Here is a 23,849-nt window from a genome sequence, read left to right on the forward strand (position 1 = left end):
AGGCAATCATCATTTCTCTTTTTTGACAGTTCTTTTGACTTGGCCGTGTTTCTAACATGCAGTCAAACATGACTCTCAACAAACCCCCTGGACAGTTCAGCTATTTGATGTCTTCTATTCTATTTGCAAACACCTGGTTTGCAAATGTGTGCTTTTACGAGGGATTCTTTTCCATGGAGTTGAATATTTTTGAAACGTGACTGTAAACACATTTTTGTGCTTTATTGAGGTCAGAAAAAAAATCTAGAAATAATATATTAAAAAAGTTAAATAGAAATATGTTATCCTTTCTTTCTTTCTTTTAACATATACAATACTAGGAGAGCTTAGTGAACAATGAGGAACTAATGTCAAGTAAACACAAAGGTTAAATAGTTTCCTAGTAGTAAGAAAACAAAAACATCTCCAGACCATCAAAGACTCCACAAACCTGGATTCTCCTGTGAATACATTTTAATGAACTTTTCAAACAAACCTCTCTGATAATTTGAGTAACATCTGTGCAGTGGTCAATACAGAGTCAGAGTATTGATAGCATGTGTGTGTGCACAAGGGCTTCAGAGTCAATAAAGATCCTGTATTTGCTCCCACTGATGCAAAAATGTCCCCCCTCCTGCGAACGGCACTTCAGAGCCCACAAACGACAAAGATTTGAAGATAAAGATTTAACTCTGTCATCAGTGGCTTTTGTTCCGCGCCACTGGAAAAGGAAGACAGGAAAACTGTCCCGCTGCCACAGTACGTGAGTCTTAATGCGACTGACTGACATGGTAGGGTGGAGACATGGCATCTCTGGTGGCACTCTGATCTGCACGTAGGCCCGTCTGCTGCCCTTTGATACAGTGCGAGACGTCATCCTTCGCTCACATGTCGGCAGACCTGAAGCAAGCTACACACATGCTGTTTGTGGATCGTCTCTGATTTGCTTTCTTTGCTTTGGTGTCTTCGTTTTCTGCACTAACAAAGTGCCACATTTACTCATATACTGCACCGAAATCCACTTTTCTTTACGCCACTTTAAACGTCTCCCCCACTTCACATTTATCTGGCAGCTATAATTAGTGTTTACGTTTTACATCAAGATTTTACATGGAAACACATGAGCCTATAAAATCCAAGTTAAATGGTTAAAGATGTAACCTTTTTGTCCGATGACCCCCTCGCTCGCACCCCTTGTTACGTCTTAAATGTCTGTGAATTGTTAGCAGCTTCACCAAACAGAGTTTTTTTCCCTTTAAACGTCCCACATGGTTTCGTTTAAATAGCCATTTCACAAAGCAGAAATGATTAGAGCAGTGGTTTTTAATCATACTCCCCCCCCCCACCCACAGCCTTATCAAATGAACTCAATCTTCATCTGCATTTCAACCATATATCCATTAGGCTCTGTTTGAACTCTTTTTCCATTACTTCACAGCTATTGCAGTTACTCACAACAGTTTAAGTCACGGACTCGTCACTTAGCTGTTTTTATTAAGCCACTCTCTTTGGCTACTGTATCTATTTCAACCATTCACCTATTACTTAAAACCAACAAGTCAACCAATGTTGGCAGCCAAAATGTTATTTCTGGCTGTGTTTTTGTTCCATTACTCATAGCTCATAACAATTGTAACTATTTATCATTACTTTTAGCTCTACACTCCATTTATCCATTACGTTTAGTTAACACCGTCATTTATAATATTTATTTATGTTATTATTATACATATACAACAGAATTCAGTTTTGTTTCTCCTGTTCTGAGGCCTCAAAACAAACGCTGCATCAGTAAACATATAATATTGTAATACATGTACATATATATACATATATGTGTCACATCATTTGTACTTTAAGTGCATTTAACTGATACTGTTAGATACATTATGGGCATGTTTACTCCATATTCGAATTCCACACACGTGCATACATGCAGACCAACACAGAGACAAACAGCCGGGTTACTTAGACAGACTTATCTCACCATCATCTCATTCTGCTTTTAAACAGCCCAGTCACAACACGCTGGCTTATCTGCATCCTCCATCAGCTCCACACGGAGCAACGTGCAGCCAGACCCACGTTTCACAAAACCCGATGCCAACGCAGAGGGCAGCGTCTGGGAGTGTAGAGCAGCTGTCTGCCCTGGTCAGGGTGGAGGGGGAAACGCGTCGGCCTTATCGCTGCTGTAATACAGGGGCAGTTCAGTGGACACAGAGGAAGCTGGGTCAGTGCTTGCAGACTGTGACGCTCTCAGATCCTTGCAGGAATTCACAACAAGAAAGCAACAGGACTCTGACTAATCTCATCTCTGGTGTGATGACAAGAACAATAATAGTTTCAGTGTGATTAAAAAAAAAAAAAAGAAAAGTTGACATTATAACACGGTACTGTGGGTGTCGAATGCACGCTCAGCGTTTTTCCAGACAAACATGTAGCTTTGTTGTTCACATCCTCTCTGAGTAAGATGTTATGGAAAAGGTTAGAGCTGGCGCATAATAAACTGACGTGTGGAAAATACACCAGCAGGGTATTACAGTAAAACAACAACCTTATCTTTGAATCGTGTCAGCAGTGCCACATGTTGTTTGATGTATTATTTACTTAGGATTTTAGTGCCGGCAAGAAATCATGACACAAGCTGTAGATTAAACACCTTTTTATTTGTATTTTTATTTCAATCAAAGTCGTTTTTGTGTAGACGGTGATGAACATGCAGCAATGAAGCTCCCAGGCCAGATTCATGTCTGAGCCCTGGGCCTATAGTTCAACAAGACCTTTGATAGCATCTCAGGAGTTTACACTGTGCTGCAGTGAAAGCGTTTCTAGACACACCGTATTAGATATGTTCATGCTGTGTAGGCCTCCTCTCTTTTTTGTCAGTTTCTTTCCCTCCAGCACAGATGATGCCACTCTAGCGCATGCCGAACATCTCCTCCCACGCACTCTCCTGCTTACTTTAACGCACCACAGAGCCACTGCTTGCTCTCCCCTTTCTCCATTTGTTTCTCTTTTATATTTCAGTCAAATAAAGTGATTTATTGATCTGGTTCGTTTACAGTACTGTGGGCTGTGTGTGACTGTGATGGCAGAGAATTGGGGAAAAAAACACATCTCCACCACTGTCTGCTTACCCACTGAGTTTTTATTCACACGCCTGATGTGTGGATGAGTTCATCCATAAACAGTAGTCGCTGTGCCATCTTTTCCCCTCTGGTGTAGTGGGCTCCCTCCATCTTCACCGTCTGCCCATCTGCAATGTCGGAACATTTTGGGTGCGTGTCTGTGTGCAAGCATGCATGCGCCTGAATGTGTCATCGCCGATTATGCGTGTGTGATCCTTGCAAGGATGATATTTTCTTCTCTTTTTTGACAAACAAGGATGACAGTGTAGTCTCCGTGCCACCGAGCCCCCACAGGGATGTTCCCTTCAATGTCTAAACAATTCCCATGCTGGCTGCACGCTGGATAAAGAACCCAGAGGAATCAGCACAAATGTCAGGCTAGTACCGTGTCCTTAAATGCACCGTGATTAAATGGGATTTGACACAGACAAGTGTTTTGCACTCGGGCTAATGTCCAAGAAGCCGCTCATTTTGTATAATCAAATACAACCAATGCAAGCATCTGTTCATCAGTTGAATAAATCAGCACGATTACTTTACCACACAACATCTGTTGGTGCGACATGTTTCTGTGAGCTGGACCGTGTAGTTTCTCCTTAAAGCAAAAGTTAAATGATGTTACTCGAACTTGGTATCAACCATGCGCTCCTTTACCTTGGAAAGGTCAAATGAACATGTTACATTTTGTTTTTAGTTGTGACCTTTCTCGTGCATTTGCTCATTCTGTGTATTATATAACTGCTGCCACAGACATTCAATGTATGTGAAGATATTTGAGACAGTTGCATGCAAAGGCAGACGCACACTCACAGAAACAATGCCATATCTATGATGACCCCCCTACACACACACACACACACACACCCCCACCCCCCATTTGATAACTCAATGATTTGTGACATTTTCTGGGAAGGACGCATCCTGTTATTGTCCTAATCCTGCATTTTAGAGTCCACGAAACACAAGCCTCACATGCACACACATGAAAGAGGCCCTGGAGGAAGCCTCGTCTGATCTTTTCCAGATTCATCATTTTCTTTAAAGCGTGGCTGAACTGTCTTTTTCAGCTCGCTTCCTCAGCCGTCTGTCTCGGCCGCTCAGAGCTGATCTCTGCCATCTCCACACATGGCTGAACCTCTATTGAATTATCCTGGAATGCCCCATATTAGCATGTATTCCTACCGCTGCCTGCACAGTTGACTTCAGTCCTCACTGTCAACCCGACTCAAAACAAACAGCAGCTGGCCAGGAGAAACTCCAGGAAGACTTTTGTTTTTATAAAGTGGATATGGAGAGAGCAGGTTTGTTTTGCTGGAAGTGGTTCTCTTCCTCTCTTGCCTTGGCCCCGGGCTGTGGGTTACTTCAGAACCTGGCTGGTAGAGCACAGAAAGAGGGCTGACAGCCTGTCAACTGGATCAACTAGCAGCGAGAGCCTCCGGCCCAACCTGAACCCGAGCATTTCACAGACGCTGGGGGTTGGGGAAGTCTGCCTTTACCCCGCTGACGTCAGCCACAGACAGAGGTCCAAACAAACTCGCTGCCCATTGCTATGACAGTATGGACCACCACCATGGAAAACACTAGTCCCTGTCTGCACTAGTGTTTACCATAAACACTTAGCTCATTTCTGCTGAATCTAAAGGAAGAGGAAGCTGGTTGAGGGTTCCTGTTGTCATCTAGACAGCTACACAAGTCCAAAATAAACACATTACGAGCTCAAATCCAAAAAGAAAAGTGGGGATGCTGTGTAAAACGCAATGCAAAGAAGTGTTGCTGCCAAAACTCCCCTATGGTTTTCCTCAAATGACACATTCTTCACTTTGAACATTTGATATGTTTTCTATGTTCTATTGCGAATAAAATGTGGGTTTATGAGATTTGCAAACCATTGCATTGTGTTTTTATGTAGATTTTACACTGAGTCTCAACTTCTTCGTCTTTTTAGAATTGTACAATGTCTCAAACACATTTCTCAAACTTGAACCTGTGATTAATTACTTCCAGTGCATTTCAGGTCAAAGGCATTTGAGTTGTGTCACAAATTTTTCCAGCAGTCTCCTTTGGCACTGATTCATTAGTTTTGTTAAGTTTAGTTTTAGTTTTAATAGCTAAGTAATAAGTGTCTTGTTAAACCTTGGTGGCCAATTTCAAAGCACTCTACCACCTCAAGCAGTGAAAAATTATAACCCAGTGGCAGGAGGGTGACTGAGGTAACACACACAGTGGACTACTTTAGGTAGCAGTGTGTTTGAGATTATATCAGTGAATGTTTCAAGTCTCCCTCCTCTGTTTGTTTGCTCTTACTCAGAAACTGAAATCCGAACTAGTCATCTATGTCTTCACTCTTATTTTACTCAGAGCGCATCACCCTTCCTGTTTCATCGCTCGCCTGGTGTCCAGCCCCACTGAAATCAAATCAGAGGGATGAGATAACACGAATCAAGTTGTTTTACCCCTTGTTATTTCCACCTGGTTTTCCCCTCAGAGCTGCAAAACTGGAATTATGACGTGAGCAAAACCACAAGTCAGTATATTGTAACTGCAGCGCTGTGTTTGTGGGACTGGCTCTGCAGGTCACTTTGAACCGCGTTGTGTTTCATTGTCTCACATGCACCTGAAGGAAGCACAAGTCACTGTTTTTCAGTCACAAAATGTAGGCCAATAAATGTGACACTTCATTAGTCACTGATTAATGAAAGGATGATCAGAGGATGATAAAAATACTCATGACTTATATCCATTTGTTGATGACCCACTAACACTCAGACCAGATCATTCTGTAATACATGCCCATTTTAATAATCTGATAGAAAACATTTGTTGAGCACAACATACATTGGTTTACCATACATTGTGAGGAAAACACTGAAAAAATACATTTGAAACAATGTTTTATATTTCAGCAAAATATTCCTACAGCTGTACAATGACCCGTCACCGTACACAGTATACTGCTGTAAATGTCCAGCCTTCATAATCCGGTAGGAACAAAGGACAACAACAAAAGCTGCACCTCACATGAAGTGTTGCTGGTTCGGACTGTACAAACATTTCTGACTGGGATTTCAAACTAAACATACATTTCAAATTAGTCACAACTGAACCGCGTAACATCCTGGTATAGTACAGTGAAATAGCTCGGTGAATACAACAAATCAGAACCACCAGAACAGTTCAGTCAAACTGTGATTTGACATGTGGTAGTGCATATAAATAATACCAAATATACAGTGAATATTATTAATCAATACCAATATTATCATGTACAAGGAGAAGATAATAAATACACTGTTACAAACAGCTGAAGGGTCAGTACAACACAGCTGGGTGCAACAAGATGTGCAACTGCATGACCAATTATACACACTTGTACAAACACACACACACACACACACTCACACACAGGAGATATCATGTCATGACACAATATTGACCTCCCTTGAACATATAAAACATTCTGAAGGTTGCACCTTACAATGTGGTACCAATAAGGTAGTGTTGGACAAACCAGCAACCAGCTGCGGATCTGTCGAAATAAATCAAAGTGCTATAAAAAAAATTACAAGATGTAATTATCATATAACTGCCAGGTGTTTTTTTTTTCTTTTGTTTTAATGTGCACGCTGTTTTACAGTCAGTCATTAAGAGTTCAAAACAAGTCCCGGTAAAAATGAATTCACCTCAATGGAATGCTGGTAAACACAACAGGTGTGTGTGTGAGTGAGCTGATGAAAAGGGGAAATACAAATTTAATTATTAGCTCTGACGTGTCTGAACTCTTTGTGTATCTACAGGGAAATATCAGAGATCAATTTGACTTCTGTTTCAAACAAGCTGTTTGTTAGAGGTGGCAGTGAAGTAATCATAGGGTTGTTTTTACAGGGAATCTGGCATTTGGACTCAAATGCTAAATGGTTTCCACTTTCATGGAATCTGATGGGAGTTATTTAATTGTTAATGTAATAAATTGTTGGGAAAAATAACATTTACTATAATTACTATAATGTCTCCTGTATATTACTGATGCTTTCCACACTCCCTCCTTCATAATGTATGCCACAAAGTGCAAATTGTGCTGGGAAGTCCACTGATTTTAGAAATACATCCATGGAACGCTTTTGTGAGAACAAGCTTATACTATTGCCAGAAGATCAGGAAGACTGTGTTAGACATAAATGTCCTTTCTGTAGAAAATCTGACACATTTTACAGCTACATAAATGTGTTCAATAAATTATAAAAACGCTTGAAAAAAGACAAGATTGTAAAAAAAGGCACACAACTTTTTTGTTATTAACACTAAAGTGTTAAATCAAACTACTTGGTTACAAATAACTTGCTGACCAGTAGTTTAGTTTGGACACATACCAGGTGGCATCCGATCCTGACACAAAGAATCTAAATGAACATAAAAATGTCCTGAAGTGCAAGATTTGTATTTGTCCCACTTAGTTCACTTCACCGTCTTTGTCTGTGAGAACCAAGATCCAGCCCTGCCTCTGAGTTCAGACAGTAGTCCCTTCTTCAAAGAACAGAGGCCACACTCTTCCAGCTCCCTTCTAGGGGGCTCAAAAACAAACTGCCGCAGGGTTTCCAAGCCTCATTTGCAGAGCTGCCCCACATTCAGTCAGGCCCTATTAGCCAGGTAGCTCCAAAGAGCCAAATTGCAGGATTTCTCCACTGCAATAAAATGAATTCAGCCAAAACAGCGAAACTTGTTGCTCTCTAACAGCTCCATCAGTTCAGCTATGTTTCCGCTGGGGAGACATCATGCGTCAGTATTTCTACTTCATCCTCATCAGATGGATGGTCTTGGAGCGTCACACCGTCACATGCGACAGTTGTCTCCATCACCGAGTTCTCACTGTCTCCACCCTGCTCATCCAGCGTCAGTTCAAACTGAAATTTACTTGCCACTGGCCCCCCCTCCAGCTCTCCATGCTGGCTTCCTTCTCCGTCACTGGCATAGAAGGGAGGGGAGGGGCTCTGGGGGATCATGCTCTGGTACCAGTTCCTGTTGTCCTCCAGTGTGTCCAGGATGTCCTGGGCATCTGGGTGGACCAGGTCAGCCCACGTTTCCCACAGAGGGTGGACGATGTAATCAATGAAGCTAACCTGGCAAAGGAAGAAAGGGGAGTGATGTCAGTTAAAATGAACAACAACCTAAAATATGAACTTTCTTTTTCTGGAGGTGGATCTGTGTGATCTCTACCTGTGTTCTCTCCACTGAAGCTGTGTGTTTGTCACACATCGGGCTGATCTCCATCCCCCTCTCCCTCTCTCTGTCTCCCTGGTGAAAGAACTCTTCCATGATCCTGTCTGTCCACTGCCGGTACAGATCCAGAGGCTTGGTAGGGTTGCTCAGGTCAGCACAGTGAACCATGTTACGTAAAACCTGCAGATTCAAAATAATTAATTATAGCATTTTGCATTTGTCTAGTATGTGTGTGTGTGTCTGAATTGTGTGATGTTAAAAGCATTTGTCTTACCTGCATCCTGTCTGTGTAGTTGTCCAGCATCAGAACTCCAGAGCTGGTCACTTTCTTGGTTTCCACCATTGTCTTCAGATCAGCCAGCAGACTCATGTGTTTAGACATGTCAGTTGCCAAAACCTGGAAAAGAAAGACACAAAGAATAAATGAATGTAAGAAATAATGCAGGAAAGGAGAAACTAGGGTAGACGTCACTCTGAGCTAAGCTGAAAGTGGCCTGTAGCCTCAGACACATATGTAGACGTTTCCTCACCATGTCTATGACCATCCTCCGGAGCGTCTGCCTCTGCTTCTTGGTGAGGTTTTGGAAGATGTCGCAGTTGTCTTCCTGTAGCAGTTTAAAGCCCACGGCCAGGTGGTGGTTCTCCAACACTGACTCATCGTTGTACATCAGAGCCAGCTCGGAGTCTAAAGGCAGGAGAGGGAGGAAGAAACGACAGGAAGACAGAAGTTAAACTGAGCTCTACGGTTTTTAAACTCAGGTCAGGTAACCATGGCAACCATGCAGTCTCTTTAGCTGCACTTTGAGTCAAATCCCATTAAACCACGGAAAACATTCAGGCTACATTGTAAATGTAGACTAAACTAATAAGTGCTACTGACTTTTGAGACAGATGAGTACCAAATGAAACTCACTGGTGTTGATCAGGAACTGGTTGGATACTCCTGGGTGGTCCACATCGTGAATAGCTGCAGCAAAGATTGCTGCCAAGATCTCCAGATCTGTGAAGACGGCCTGTGTTGAAAAAGAAAGAAGAATAATAAAGAGATGAGCTGTCACAGTCAAACTGGCCAAACCAGGTAAAGTATTAGACAATTGTTTGCAGCCGATCCTTTCATGTGTCACCTTTTCAGGCATGCAGTTTCAGGGTAATGCCAGTATTAGTGACAGTAATGCCAGTCACCTCATCAAATCATAATAAACAGCCTTAGAAAAAGGCGTAGGCAATGATGTCACATCTAATGGTGTCACATGTTAATCAGAACAGTAACCAGAAACTTTATTCAAGACATAATTAAGTTACATTTTAATACCAACTAAACCTTTTAATTACAATTAATGAAATACTGCATGGGAATATTCGGACAAAGGTCAATTAATTAACAGTGTAACAACAAAACAGTTGTGTGCGAAGAATACTAATAATAAAGAAACTGAATGTCAATTCATACAAATTTTGAAGTGGCTTACATCCAGTGCAGGAGTAGACAGAAGGATGTGTGTGGACTGCGCTACGTCTGCAGCGTGCAGGCTGTTGTGGTAGGCCACGTCAGAGTGATAGTGGTCCTCCAAGGTCAGCATAAATGTCACAAAGGTGTCTGTTGGAATCTTGAACGTCCTCATCAGGTCTCGCTCCTGCATGTGACACAGAGGGGGAAAAATTTAAATAAACAAGACCTTAACAGTGATAGGAGTTCCCTTACTGAGCATCCTCCAGAATGGTGCAGTCTTACAGCGAAAATGTTAAACATATTTCTCATACACTACAGAAAAGATTAATCAATTTCAACTGGTATTGGTGCTGTAGCAGATGTTGCTGTAGTGCTACTGACAACTGAATGTAACAGAAGATACTGAAGACAGATGTGGGAAGTAGCTGTTTGCATATGTAATTTTCCCACTTTTTCATGACTTAACAAAAGGCTGAAAGATTAGAAAGTGAAGAGACATTGCACTGACCTGAAAGATGGTGTACATGATGCATGTGAGTGGTCGGTTGTGGGAGTGCTCAGCCACCTTGAAGATATTCAGGCCCCATTTGTTGATATTTTCCAGGTCCTGTTGCAAAGGTCAGGATTTAAGTGTTGCAGTCAGAAAGACAAATGATTGTCATGTTACTTCTTGGCTGCAGTCTGTCCATCACTTACCTTTGACAGCAGTTCTTCCTGGTCTGTTTTAACCCCAAAGCGATTGGCAGCGCACCCAGAAATGCTGGGTGTGTGGCTGACCTTCCTCACCCCGCTGATCTGACTCATCATCCCACCCTGCTGCTGCTGTTGGCCCTGTCTCCGCTTTCTTTCCCTGGACTTGGGAACTGGACATGGAAGCTCCAATTCATTCTGTTTGTCTGAAAATAGAAAAAGAAGACACGAACAAAAGGGAAAGGGTTAAAAATTGGAGACAATGCTTTTTAAGTTACTCCAGATACAAAAACAAACTAGGCTAAAGATTGTTGGATAAACATCCTGACATGTGTTGCCACTGTCGTGAGTAAACTGAGTTAGCACGGGTAGACCTCTCACATCAATGTGACTACACATTAAAGCTGCACTTAAAGAAAGTCTTCAGTTGCAGTCTACTCCACTTAAAATAGCAGTGAAGACAAAAAAAAACTTTAGTTACATACAAAAATACAAAGTTAACGAGAATGTGATGGGTCAAGTAGTGCTCACGAGATATTTGGAAATCTGATGACGTTCAAGTTGCCAGTTCATTCTGAGAAAGTGAGCCATGTTGTAATAACAATCCGCAGAATCATGAAAAACTGGTTCATATTAAGTTGAAATGTTTAAAGGAGGGACTTGTTAGTATGTGGGCTTGTGTGCAGAGCGTGATTACAATGAGTCTGCTGGCTGAGTGAGATTTGCACACACTGCACACAGCTGACGCTGTGAGTGCGAGTGTGGCTCCCTTGGTCTGTGTATGTGCACCACATACACCGCAGTAAGAAAAAAATATCTCAGTTGCATCCTCCACAAAGCACAGGAAGAATATGATCTCTCCAAACCTGACAGGTGTTAGCTGCAATGCAGATGACAACAAAACCACTAAGCTTCAAAGATAAGATGAGGTTCTCTCTGTAATCTTGTATTTGTCTCTACTCCCAAATCAGCCCCACTATGCTCTTCTAATGCTGGAAAAGGCTTGGTTTGTTCGCCATGCATACATCGTCTTGTTTTTCTCTCCTATTGTTTTAATCCTATCCCTTTTAGGGTTGTGCTCATCAAAGGAGAGAAGATGGAGGTGTGTTTTGCAGGGCATGTTAACAACTGGCTGTGAGTCGTGAAACACAGCTCAGCTTTAGAGAAAAACACTGCAGTACTCCTGATGAATAATACAGCGTCTATCTGGACCTGATGGCACTGTATGCACACAAGCGTTCTCCCTCTCTCTTTCTCACTGCCTCAATCTCTCCAGAGGGAAGTCTTCCCTGAGTGCAACGGCCCCCACTTCCTCCACATCACTCTGCAGTCAGAGCAAGGGGAATCTGTCTCTGTCCTCCATACCAGATCAGACTGGTTTTATAGCAGTAAAGCAGACCGATGAGTTTCTTCATTTGTCAGCGTATGCTTTGGGTGGTCTTACAACTTCTGCCACATTCAGACTATGATATTTAAAGAATGCTGGCTTGTGTGGTGGTCAGTGGGGTTACATGTCTGTGAATGTGTGCTGCAGTGCTCACCTAGGAAGGTGCTGGAGATGTACTCAGACACTTGGTTGCCTGAGCGACTCATCTCAGACAGGTGGCTTAGCTCTCTGTTCAGCATCCTCTTGAACTGGAGTGAAAAAAGAAAAACTTGATTAAATGATCATGCAGTCTAAACAAAAAAATCATATTTATAAAATCATTTCACTGCTGCCCCTGAATAGAGAAGACATTTCCTGTTATTTTCTACAGGAATATGTCCCATGAGAACATTGCCTCAGTTTTATTTATGCGCCATATAATGTCTGTGTTTATGTGTTATATATCCTAGTTTGAGTGAGGCACAAAGAAATTGTATTTCAACAAACAAGTACATTAATACATAATATACAAAAATGTATACACAATTTTTCCAGGGAAGTAAGATGTGCTAAATTTCTTTTAACACACACATTCATTGAGCTACAGAATCATGACAGAATCAGCATCATCTGATCAAACATTTCCAAGCAAGGAATCGAAACATAACAAAATCAATGTGTGTAATCTGAGACATTTTTCCAGCTGCAGTGAGGAGACATGAACATCCAGTATGTGCATGTCCCACACACACACACACACACACACACACACAGAGTCCCAACCATCGAATTATGCTCTGGGACAGACCTTGATGTATCCCCAGGACACAGAGAACAGGTAGTTGGCCTCAGGCATGGTGCTGAGCTGTGCTGAGCCCCTGGTGCTCCCCAGCAGAAGCCCTGTGTGCTCCTCTCTGAGTGGACCCCCAAGGCTGAGCTCAGCCTACAGCCTGAAGCTCAGAACGCCACCAAATCGACGGCTTCCAACGGTCAACTACAGTTAAAATGCCCCAGCTGAACTAGAGAGGGGCTGTGGCGGACCCCTACATCCCTGGCCAAGTAGTCATCCACATATCGTCGGCCACTGTTTTCCCGGACTGCCAGCCCCTGGTGAGAGTGATGGAATCCCCCTGAATGCAATCAATATTTTCTTTCCTATTCTCTTGTTCTCGATGCCTCCGCCCGTCTCTATAAATGTCTATCTCCTGCTGTCACCATTGAAACGTTATCCAGTAATAAGTAGGAGAAAAATCCAGTCTTCCTGAGCCCAGATTGAGCTAGGCAGGGAGGAAGGGCAAGCTCGGAGACAGAGGGAGAAAAGGAAAGGAGGGACGGAGAAAAGCAGAAAGGAGGAGGAGAAGGTCACTGTCCCCTGTGGCAGACAGGCTGGTGGAGTCTCTCTCTCTCTCTGCCTCCCACCCCTGCTAAACACTGAGCCATGCACAGCACTGCAGAAAATGTGAATTTGGAAAATCCCCCCACATGTTCCTCTGTATTCCTAGCGATTTATCTCCTTCTCTTGCGTGCTTGTGCTTTCTGCAACCCCCCTCCCTTTCGCTTTCACCCCCCACCCCACTCCACTCCCTCCACTTCTGTCTCCCTCCTCTCTTGATTCGCTCCCCCTGCTCAGTAATGCAGACCACATCCAACGCATACTGCGCAATGTGAGACTTCAAAGCAGAGCGTTTATCACATAGGTTCAGAGATGATGGATATTCATTTACCAGATTCGGTCTGAGTTGGGTCCATAAACTGCCATAATGCATGTCCATAATCATTAGATTATTCTGCCCTTTTCAGGTATTTTCTACTATATTTTCCAAAAACAGCATTTTTGCTTGCTCAATGCAGCAGTTATATCAGCAGTGTATCTAAGACACAATTAAAAATAAAGGCAGACAAACATATGAGAGGCTTTTCAGTCTGCAGCCCCCCAATGTAGCACCAATTGCATGACAATCTGAACGCCATGGCAACAGAGTCACGTGGCCCACTCTGTCGTTCTCATGGTGGTCCCCACTCTTAACACATTGCATCACACCATATACATGTACACGCAGGCATGAACAACACGCACACACACGCACACATTTATATACAAGAACAGTAGAAAGCTCAAGATAGATGTAACTAGGTGAAAAGATGCAAAAAGAAAATCTGTGTTGTGTTGCTGTGATTTTGTAAAATGTTGACAATAAAGACATACACTAATGCAAAACATGTTACTTGAAAAAATGGTGCAATCAATTCTGTCCTGAAAAGAGTAATGTGTTCAGACACTATGAGATTAGAATGATATGACATGATATGGTTTTAATTATTTCTTACAATGGGTTTTTTTTCTCTTTATACTGAACCAGACTCACTCTGTTCTGAACAGCTGTTTAATAGCTGTCAAGCAGACAGCTAACACATGACACCTGAATACCACTTTCAAAGCATAGGCTGCACTCAAAATACAGACTGTCAGAGGCAGCCATAATCAAAGAAAGTTCATAAGGACAAAAATCAAACTGCCTTTTTCCATTCAAAGGGAACTAGCAATTGATTTTTTAAAGCAGCTGAACGATTTGTGTGAACTCTAGGAAATGAAGCAGGTACAAAGCCACACGCCAGTAACAGAGGTTCATGTAATTCATGCTCACAGCATGGTGACACGTCTATGAGTGTGTTCAGGAGAACTGATTACTCAGTGCATGGTGTTAACACATACATCCTTTTACGTTAGCAGAGAGTGCTTACATTCAGAACAAATTCTTCTCTTAGGTAATCAAGAGAAGTTGCATAAACTTAAAAAAAACTTAGTTCTCAGAAGATAATGAGCTGATGCCTCATAAAGTTTGAATATTAAAAATAGGTGCATAGTGAAACCAGTACTTAACAATAAAATGTAAATGATATGTTAGGGTATAAGTCAAACCACCCACACACAAATTACCATAAAGGTTTTGTAGGCTACATATGCAACCACACTGCAAGCTTCATCTTAAAGGTAAAAGAAGACAGAAATCTCAATGTAATGAGCAAAGAAAAAACCCTTAAAACTAAATCAAATGAATCTGTCTGACTGCTCAACAAAAATCACACTCCCGCAGCACAATGCAAACAGCTTCAAAACAAACTCACCTTTTTCCAACTCGTGAACATCCCAAAGTTTTTCTTCTGCTTTTCAGAACAACATAGTCCCATTGTCACTTTACAAAACCCAAACACAACACTAAATAAATCCTATAAAGTTTCACAAGCCAAGGCTTTGTTCACTGCTTCTGATACTGAGCCTGCTTCCTCTCTCTACTCTCTTTGTTGAAGTGGCGTCAGGCAGGAAACATATAGTGATAAAGTTGACTTGACTGACTTACAAAGTTTAAGTCTGAGAGATTAATGGCTCCTCCCCCCAACACAGGCCTGAACATGTGTTCCCACCTACTTCCCTTTTACTTGATAGAGTAATTCAGTGAGGTCATTTACTGGTAGACATCCTGCTTCCTAACATGGCCTGAGGCTCCAACAACTAACATACCTGCTCATCACTGAAAAGTCCCACACAACAAGTTAAGCAGACTGTCACACTGACGTGCAGTGGAGGAAAATCACAAATGACAAATGTTTTCCTTTGGGACGAATCTTTAAAAGTTGGCTCAGTTCATATGGTTAATTTTGACCTTGACTGAAACATTGCAGAGATAAAATACGATTGCACTGGAACAGCTTGAAATCATTGTGCAAAACCATGGGTGTGTAAACTTACAAAAGCCCAGAGTGAGCCAATGCTGCCTCTGTCCTATGTAGGCTTGTTTCTATTGTAAACACACAGTGGATTATGCCCAGAGAGTTTTCACAGTTTAGTAACATTAGAAAGACACATTTCCTAGAAGGTGTTGATCAAAAGTAGGTAAGAACGTGGTTACAGTAAAAACAAGTTTCATATTTACCTTTCTTAGTTGGACATATTTTTCATGAAAATAGCAGATTACTGAGGTAAAACTTTTAAATACAATGATGCCCCATAATCACTACTGCAGCTAGTCTGATCTCCCCACTACCCTTTCAGTCAAAAGGAATCACAGCACTATAATTTAATGTCCATTAAATGTCCCCGTTAAAGCTAGAGACCCACCACTACATCTGTTTCAATAATTTTGTCATTTTTTTCCCCCTCCAAAGACGGCGGTGTTTCAAAGTTGAAGTGACCACACGTGAGTTAAACTTTCCGACTCGCTTGTGCTCTGCTCAGGGGCTTGCTCGCACGCTAACCCACACCGCGCTAAACTCCACTAACTGGATTCAGATGGCGTTGTTTGTCCAAGGCCGTCACCAGCATGAGCATGGAAGTGTGGCAAGGGTAATGATAGTGAGGGGCAGGGAAGGAGCTCCCTGCTCTGAGGTCACAGCGACCAGACTGTTGGTCAGCAGGGTGTGTGGTCCCATAGCCCCGGATACACCTGTGCCCTTGGACGGTGAAAACGGAGACACCCTGCGTTTGATTGTGGGTTCAATTACATCCTCTCTGGTTACAAAAAAGAAACAGGCTCTTTGTCAACCATCTCCATATAAATGCTGGGAAAGAGCAAAAGACTGCAATTGCAAAATTAATAGTGTGATCACATAAAAAATTTGACACCATTTTGCAATAAAAATGCAAAATGGACCAATAAACTATTCCTATCGCTGTACAGTTGCACAAGAAGCTAGCCTAATGATGAATCAAAACTGTAACATCATAAAATGCTGACCTTCCTTCTTTCAACAGCAGCATTAGTCAACAATGCTTTGTGGTGGTACTGGGTCATTCCGGGACGACGCTGGCTCACGGTGAAAAATGTGAGCCAGCCTGACCAGACGGTAGTATTACTGTGCGACTGGAGGGCCTTATGCCCATTGTCTTGACATTCCCAATGACGTACTTATCTCTAAAGATTCAACCTGGCTGTATGGTCAAAGCACTGCTATTGTCATCTAGTAACCAGGGAGCAGAGGGGGAGCACAGGAAATTAAGAGACAGGAAAGTGGTGTCACGGTCACCCGTCATGGTATGACAACACAACTCCCAATCCCAATCTGCCCTCAGACCACAGTATAGATGACAAATGGAAATGGACAACACCAGCCTGGGTGTTTATAATCTGACGCCGCCATACTGTCTCATGGGGGTTGAGTAATGCTGTGCAGTGTACAGTAACATGGTTAAGCTATGCACAAATAAAGTATGCATCAAGAAATGTTTATGTGAATCAGAGGGAAGTAATTAAGTAGCTGTCTTGTAGTAGTTTTGAAACAATGCACAATGTGTTTACTTAGACTTTTTAAAACCAAATCAGAAAGCTGACTTTTATTATTTAAAATGTCAATGAGGTTGACATAGTAATGGAAATATTTCTAAGCAATTTAGTACAGATATCTGTGGTTCCCAGGTTATGAATCAAATGACTACAAATGGTCCCTTAACTTTATTTATTTTATTTAGTTTCTGATCTAATATAGCATAACTGCAAAACTAATATTTCCATCAGCTTTGGCTGTACCTCTTGTTCAGGGATAATGAACAAATTTTAGCATGTCATCATGTTTAATTACAATTACAACGATTACAGTAATGTACTCCAATTTGTAAAAGATGTACATGATGGTGTAACGTGTCATTTAAAAAAAAAAAAGCTTGAATTGTTTTCTCTTATTTTAAGAGAAAAAAAAAACTTTCAGGTAAACTAAATATTGATTAAGTTCATGTCATTAGCATTTCATTCCATTATTGTGCAGAATGTACAGTATAACAATGCAGTTGATGTTGCTGAATATTCCAGCAAGTGAAAGGATGAGAGTTAAATTTTGCCAACTTTGTGGCAAGAAAAAATATGTGAACATTTTGGAATTTTGTGGTTTTCTGCATTCATTTGTCATAAAATATGATCTGATCTAAGTCAAGTATTAACAAATATGATGTGCCAAAAATGATTACAAAACAAATCATTGAGAACAAGCAAAAAAAAACTCACAGTGTGAGTGGAAAAACCTAACTGGAGTCAGGTGTTAGCATAAGGTAAAAAAATTAATTTGGAGGTATGGACTAGAGCTACTTCGACCTATGGAAACCACTCAAAGCTTTGAGTTTGCTCTGCACAAGAACAATACGCTTATGTGAGCCATGTCTCTCCAAAAGGAGCTTTCACAGGATCTGCGATCAAGAATTGATGATTTACATGTAGCTGGAAAGAGTTACAAAGTGATATCAAAGACTTTAGAAATTCTTCCCCAGTCTACAGTTAGACAAACAATCTACAAATGGAGACACTTTGGAACTGTGGCTACTCTACCAATAACCCTAAGAGCAAAACAAACACTTTTCAATGAGGTAAAGAAGCAAAAGACAGCCAAAGATTTGAAGGCATCATTGGAACTGGCATCTGTATTCATGAGTCTACAGTACATACAACATTAAACAAGCAGGGTGTCCAAGTTTATCGAAAAAGTCTTCAGAATAATATGACATGCTCTACGTGAGCTGAAACTCTGTAGAAGCTGTGTGATGCTACAGGACAATGACCCATACAACACAACAGAATGGCTTCAGAAAAACTAAATATGCTTTTGAAGTGGCCAATTCCGAACCCAGACCTCAACCTAACAGAGATGTTATGGAACGACTTGAAGATAGCCACACATATGAGACGTCCAAAGAATTAAAGCAGTTCTGCCTGGAAGAATGGGCTTAAATTCCTCCTCAACGATGTGTAGGTCTGATGCACAGCTGCAGGAAGTGCCTGGTTGAGGTTAGGGTTGACATACTTTTTCCACTATCACTATGAGGGTTTTATGGTTGTTCACAATAAAGATAAAGAAGATCAGAAGACTTTTTTTGTGTTATTACGTAGGGACGTTATATGTCTTAATACACTTGACTTGAGATGAAAATCAGATCAAATTTATGACAAATGAATGCAGAAAACCATGAAATTCCAAAAGGTCCACATACTTTTTCTTGCCACTGTATATGTTTGCACATTAGCTAGAACGTTTAAACGAAATGTTTAAACTAAAATTAAAAACATCAGCTATTGTTGAAGCACTTGTTTATTTAGCAAGCAGATATCCTGCACAGTAAATGTGACCTTCCTTGCTCCATAGCTAGTGAAAGAATATTAATAGAAGAATACACAGTGTTTTCAACTGGTAGCCTTAAGATCACAGAGAACAATACTCGAGTAAAATGTACTTCTTATTATTTATAATAAGAATGTACTTATTATTATTTATAGAAAGAAGTACATTTATCTCCTAACATGAAACTATAGACTGGTGTCACATGAGAAAGTGGACTAATGTCCAACTACACTCAACACTGCAACAGAACCAATATCTACAAAACACTAAAATGAATGACAAATGCATCTTTATGCAAAATGAGTTTTCACACTGTAAGTACTACAGCCCAGCACGACTGTATGGCAGGTATCTTGAAGGTAAGAAAACTGAAGCAAAACAGACTTTCATGGAATACAGGCAATTATGCTATATAAAAATAACAGGACCTCAGTAGTCATGTATGCAAAACAAACACCGTTTCTACAGAACATTTAACAAGAGATCAAAAAAATGATAATGCCAGCTGACACGCTACCACAGAATGGCTGTTACTTTGCAAGTGCGTCAGCATGGCAAAAAGCAATTTACATTTTGCATGACCTGTGCAAAAGGGCAAACACAGTGCACAAAGATAAATTGTACAGCTGTGAAAAAGTCGGTCAAGTCATCATCACAAGTGAAGTCTTAAACCACAGTAGATCTGTGTAGGCTGTTGATCGCATGACATTGTATAGTGGCAGTGTGCTGCGTTCTTAGTGTGATCATTATCTCACTGGGTAGAACATCATTAATATTAATACAATGAAACATATGTTATGTTATGCATATGGATTTTTAAGAGCAGGGTACAGTACAACTTTTGACTATTTTTCTTTTTACAAAACAAACAAACAAACAAACAAAAAAAACATGAAGTATGAAGGTAAAATGTGCTGAATTAGAAATGTATCTTAATACAACAGATCAAATGAGAATCCACATTAGCAATTGTAATTTGTTTTACACAAAAAGGTTGGACTTTTCAACTCTTTAAAATCCCATTTTCGAACATATGGATACAGAAACATCAACCTAGCAATTGGTCTGTTTTGACATGTAAACATAAAATATAAAGACTAAATTGTCCTACCTTGTTGGAGGCCATGTCGCTGACAGAGCGGTAGGTCTGGATTGTCTCCAACTGGTCCAGACACCAGTCCAACTCTTCTATAGTCTCCATAGCCAACTTTTGGTAGGACTCATCTGCCAACAGACACATGGACACGTAATTAGGCCCAAGTGGATCCATGACCATAGCAGAGCCCCCCGACACCATGTGTGGAGGTCCGAGGTTCCCAGGATGGCTTGATCGTACGGAGGACTGGCCCGCAGGACATCCGGAAGACGCAGAGGAAGAGGGGGAGGTGTGCACACAGAGCTCCTTCATCTTGTTACACCCTCCACCTCAAAAAGTTCAGGGAAGTTGTACTCCCAGATTAACTGAGGATAAAGTTATTGTTTGCTGACTCTCATGCTCTGTAGCCTCTTGCTTTGTGTACCCCCTAACTCCTTCACTCTTGTGTGTTCTTCAAGCCCCCTCCTACTCTGTCTGTTCCCCCACCCTCTCAGCCTCTTTCTGGTTTGCTTATCCCCAAATCAGAGAGTACCACTCTCCTGAACGAATGGCTTCCAAACTAGGCGGTCTGCTGCCTCCTGCTGTTGATGTGTCTGCGACCCCCCACCCCACCCCAAACACACCCACACCAATTTAACACATACAAATTGTGCATACAAACAGGCTCAGTACACAGCCCCACTGCCTGTAGAGGATTTTCTGGATAGAGACACACCTGGCTTAGCATATTTATACTCCTTTAATGATTTTTTTTACCTTAAAGATGTGCATGGCTAAAATCTAATACATAGAGAAACTACATTAAAAAGAAGAGAAAAGGCAAGGCCTAAGAAAAAGACAGCTTTAACTTATTTAACGCACTCTGTCAATGCTGCCAAGAAAAAAGCTCCAACTCCCTCCACTCCCGATGACTTCCTTTTTGAAACATGCAGACCACTTCAAGGCTGTAGTCTGTTGAAGTGCAACAGCTACTCACACCATACCATGATGCCCCACAAACTGGCTCTCTCCTCTCTGAACCTCACCAAGAGAGAAAAAAATTACATCAAACACCAATCACTGTGTTTGCACAAGCAACACGAGAGGCAAACTTTGACTCCCTGAATTGGGAAGAGGCCAGGCCAGGGTCTCGCTGTGAGCCAAAGAAACCAAAGCACTTCCTCTTTGGCCTTGAACTTACACAAAACATGGAGCGGAATTACTGAATGGCGGAGTGACTGCTGAGGGCAATCATAGCTGTCATTCAATAAAATAGCTCTGTCGTTAGCAACTATGACTCAAATGTGGTAGGCGGATGGATTTTAGAAGGAAAAACAGGGTTTATAAGAAATGCAGTCAAACAATAAAACATGAGGAAACAAATTAAAAAGAATCATATTCCGACGTACCAGGGAGACTGTTGAGTCAACAAATTTCTGCCTGCAGGGAGCAAGCGCTCAGCGCATCTGGATCTCCCCACCTTCCTTTTTCTATGGAAAAGACTGATCTCTACTTCATAGGGCTTCACACATGGAAGAAATTTACCCCATATGCTTAGCACAACAGGACAGCCAGCATGCTGCTCCCAAATTTACGTCAATATAGTGGATCAAAGCACTTCAAAGCAAAGTGATGGCGTACGAACTCTCAACCACTAGTGTTAAACAAGGAACTTCAATGAAATCTCAGAAGGGAAACCTAACTGCAGAAAGGTATCAAAACAACACAATGAGACTGATGCTTCTTAATCACAAAGGAGAGTCAACTTTCTTAAGTGTTTTAGGTTCCACAGATCAGACCTAGTTTCCTTTATGTGGGCTCCAGGTTGGAGAATTCAAACGTCAAGCTTTGTGGTATAAACTATTCAGAGGAACCACTGGCATCTGAGCCACGTAAAAGTCAGTGACACAAAGCTGAAAGTAAGACATCAAATCCGCTTATGTACAGGGTGGAGAGTCACTGAGTATATACTGACATGTGGCCATCTCAAGCCATAGGGACAGTAGATGATGTCAAGAAGACATAACCACATCTTGGCCCATTCCCTCCAATGAGGTTATATAGAGACGTCTGGGAACATCAAAAGGCTGGCTCTTCCAGACCGCCTGTATGAATGGGATTCAGGTCATTTCGAAACTAGTGATTGACTCATACATACGGTTTCAGAATTTGATGGGAGTAGACCACTCAAATCTAGACTCCAGAACAAAAGTTTTGTTTTCACTTCAAGCAGGATCACTAAAACTTCCTATATTTTCCTATATTTTTTCATTAGAATGAAAACATTTAAATCAGGAGCCATGCTTCACTAACATGAATCAGGATGTAATAACATTTGTGCACTGAAGTCAGTAATTACAGTCATGCACACGCACACAGTAGGTGTTGAAGCCATCAATCACCTTGTCAATCATAAATAAAGTGCTAAATAGGCTGACAGACATTTCACAATGTTACCAGTCAAAGGTGGTGTGACGCACTTCAGTCTGAAAAACCTGCTCCCAGACAGAGTACGAGGTACTTTTCCAGCTTGTTTTTTCAGTGGAAGTCTATTTTTTTATTCAGTGAGTCCTAATGCATTGGCCATATGCTGGAGGCTGCCCAGAGGACAACAGACCTCAGTGTGCAGACAGACCCTGTCTGCCTCTCCTCTCTCCCCCTTTTCCCACCAACTCTCTCCCCTACAGGGCCACAGACTGACCTCTGTGAGAGCCATCAACTGCACTAACGACCAGGCCTGGGCTCAAACACCTCCCCCTCTACCTCCATACCCCCCTGAGACACCTTCCACTCACATCCAACTCACACTACCCCTCTCTGTGCTCTCAATCCCCAAAACCTATTTCCCTCAAGGTCAGACTTTCTTATTATGCCATCTACTGATAGCCAGTGGTGGATGTATTCAGTACTTTAAATAAAAAAGTTGTAACTCCACAGTGAAAATGTATTTATACTTTTGTATTAAAAGTAAACATACTCAGAGTGCAGTGTGGATTTTGTATTGCTAGGACATTCACACCCACAGTATGTTATCAGTCCATTGCTAAGGATGAACTAATTTTAACTACTTTATATACTATTGCAAACTAAATCTAAAGTAATCTAGTATATATTTTGTTTATACAATTGAGACTTGCAAAATTACAGAATCTTTAGTTGTCAAATAATTGCAGTGGATTAAAAAGCACAATAGTAAAGGAGTGAAGGCATGAAGAGGATAAAATGTAATTTACTTAAGTTAAGTATGGTACAAGTACAGAGCAAACGTAACTGGTCATTTTACACCATGTGTTTCTATGTGTATGCAGCTTTACAGGATTGATGTACATTAAATGCTTTCATATATTTGATTGATATTAGATTTTTCATTGAGAAGTTGATGCTAAAATGGTGAATAATGTGGCTTAAAGTTATGTTTTGAATACTAATTTGACTAGTCAGGGAATAATGACTCAAGTGAGAACACAACAGAGGGTCAGTCAGAAAGGCTTGAGTCACTAACATCAGCCAAAAAGCAAACATCTCTGCATTTAGGCAAACAGACACATCTTGAAATCCATCTTTACTTCAGTGCATTGTAAAGCAGAAAGCACACACTTTGACACCGATATCTGCACGTACTCACTGTTGCTTTTGTTTGACTTCACACTACATGTGGAGCTGAAACAGACAGGGTGGGGGGGATCGGTTGAATGGATCACCTTTGTCCCCCCCCCCCATGTACGTCAATTTATTTACAAGTGCAGACAAGCAAGAAGGAGTTTGACAATAAGAAAGAGAGAGAAAGAATCACTGTTTGTCTAATCAAGAGACATGACAAATAAGTTACGTACAGAGGTAAATAGTCAA

General features: G+C 41.3%; 1 protein-coding gene across 2 annotated transcripts in view; it reads right to left on the minus strand.

The window, feature by feature from the left end:
- Positions 1–5,882: 5,882 nt before the first annotated feature.
- LOC113171730 (cAMP-specific 3',5'-cyclic phosphodiesterase 4B-like) overlaps positions 5,883–23,849 on the minus strand; it is a 42,137-nt gene continuing 24,170 nt past the window's right edge. For both annotated transcript variants that reach the window (XM_026374335.1, XM_026374334.1), the window contains exons 8-17: positions 20,037–20,149; positions 12,003–12,096; positions 10,468–10,667; positions 10,280–10,378; positions 9,791–9,955; positions 9,235–9,334; positions 8,852–9,006; positions 8,596–8,718; positions 8,319–8,501; positions 5,883–8,221 (exon numbers count right to left, since the gene is read on the minus strand). In XM_026374335.1, the coding sequence (XP_026230120.1) occupies positions 7,853–8,221; positions 8,319–8,501; positions 8,596–8,718; positions 8,852–9,006; positions 9,235–9,334; positions 9,791–9,955; positions 10,280–10,378; positions 10,468–10,667; positions 12,003–12,096; positions 20,037–20,149 (1,601 nt within the window). In that variant the 3' untranslated portion in view covers positions 5,883–7,852. The remainder of the gene's footprint in view (positions 8,222–8,318; positions 8,502–8,595; positions 8,719–8,851; positions 9,007–9,234; positions 9,335–9,790; positions 9,956–10,279; positions 10,379–10,467; positions 10,668–12,002; positions 12,097–20,036; positions 20,150–23,849) is intronic.

The sequence above is a fragment of the Anabas testudineus genome, chromosome 17 (genome assembly GCF_900324465.2).
Source record: "Anabas testudineus chromosome 17, fAnaTes1.2, whole genome shotgun sequence".
Classification (NCBI taxonomy): domain Eukaryota; kingdom Metazoa; phylum Chordata; class Actinopteri; order Anabantiformes; family Anabantidae; genus Anabas; species Anabas testudineus.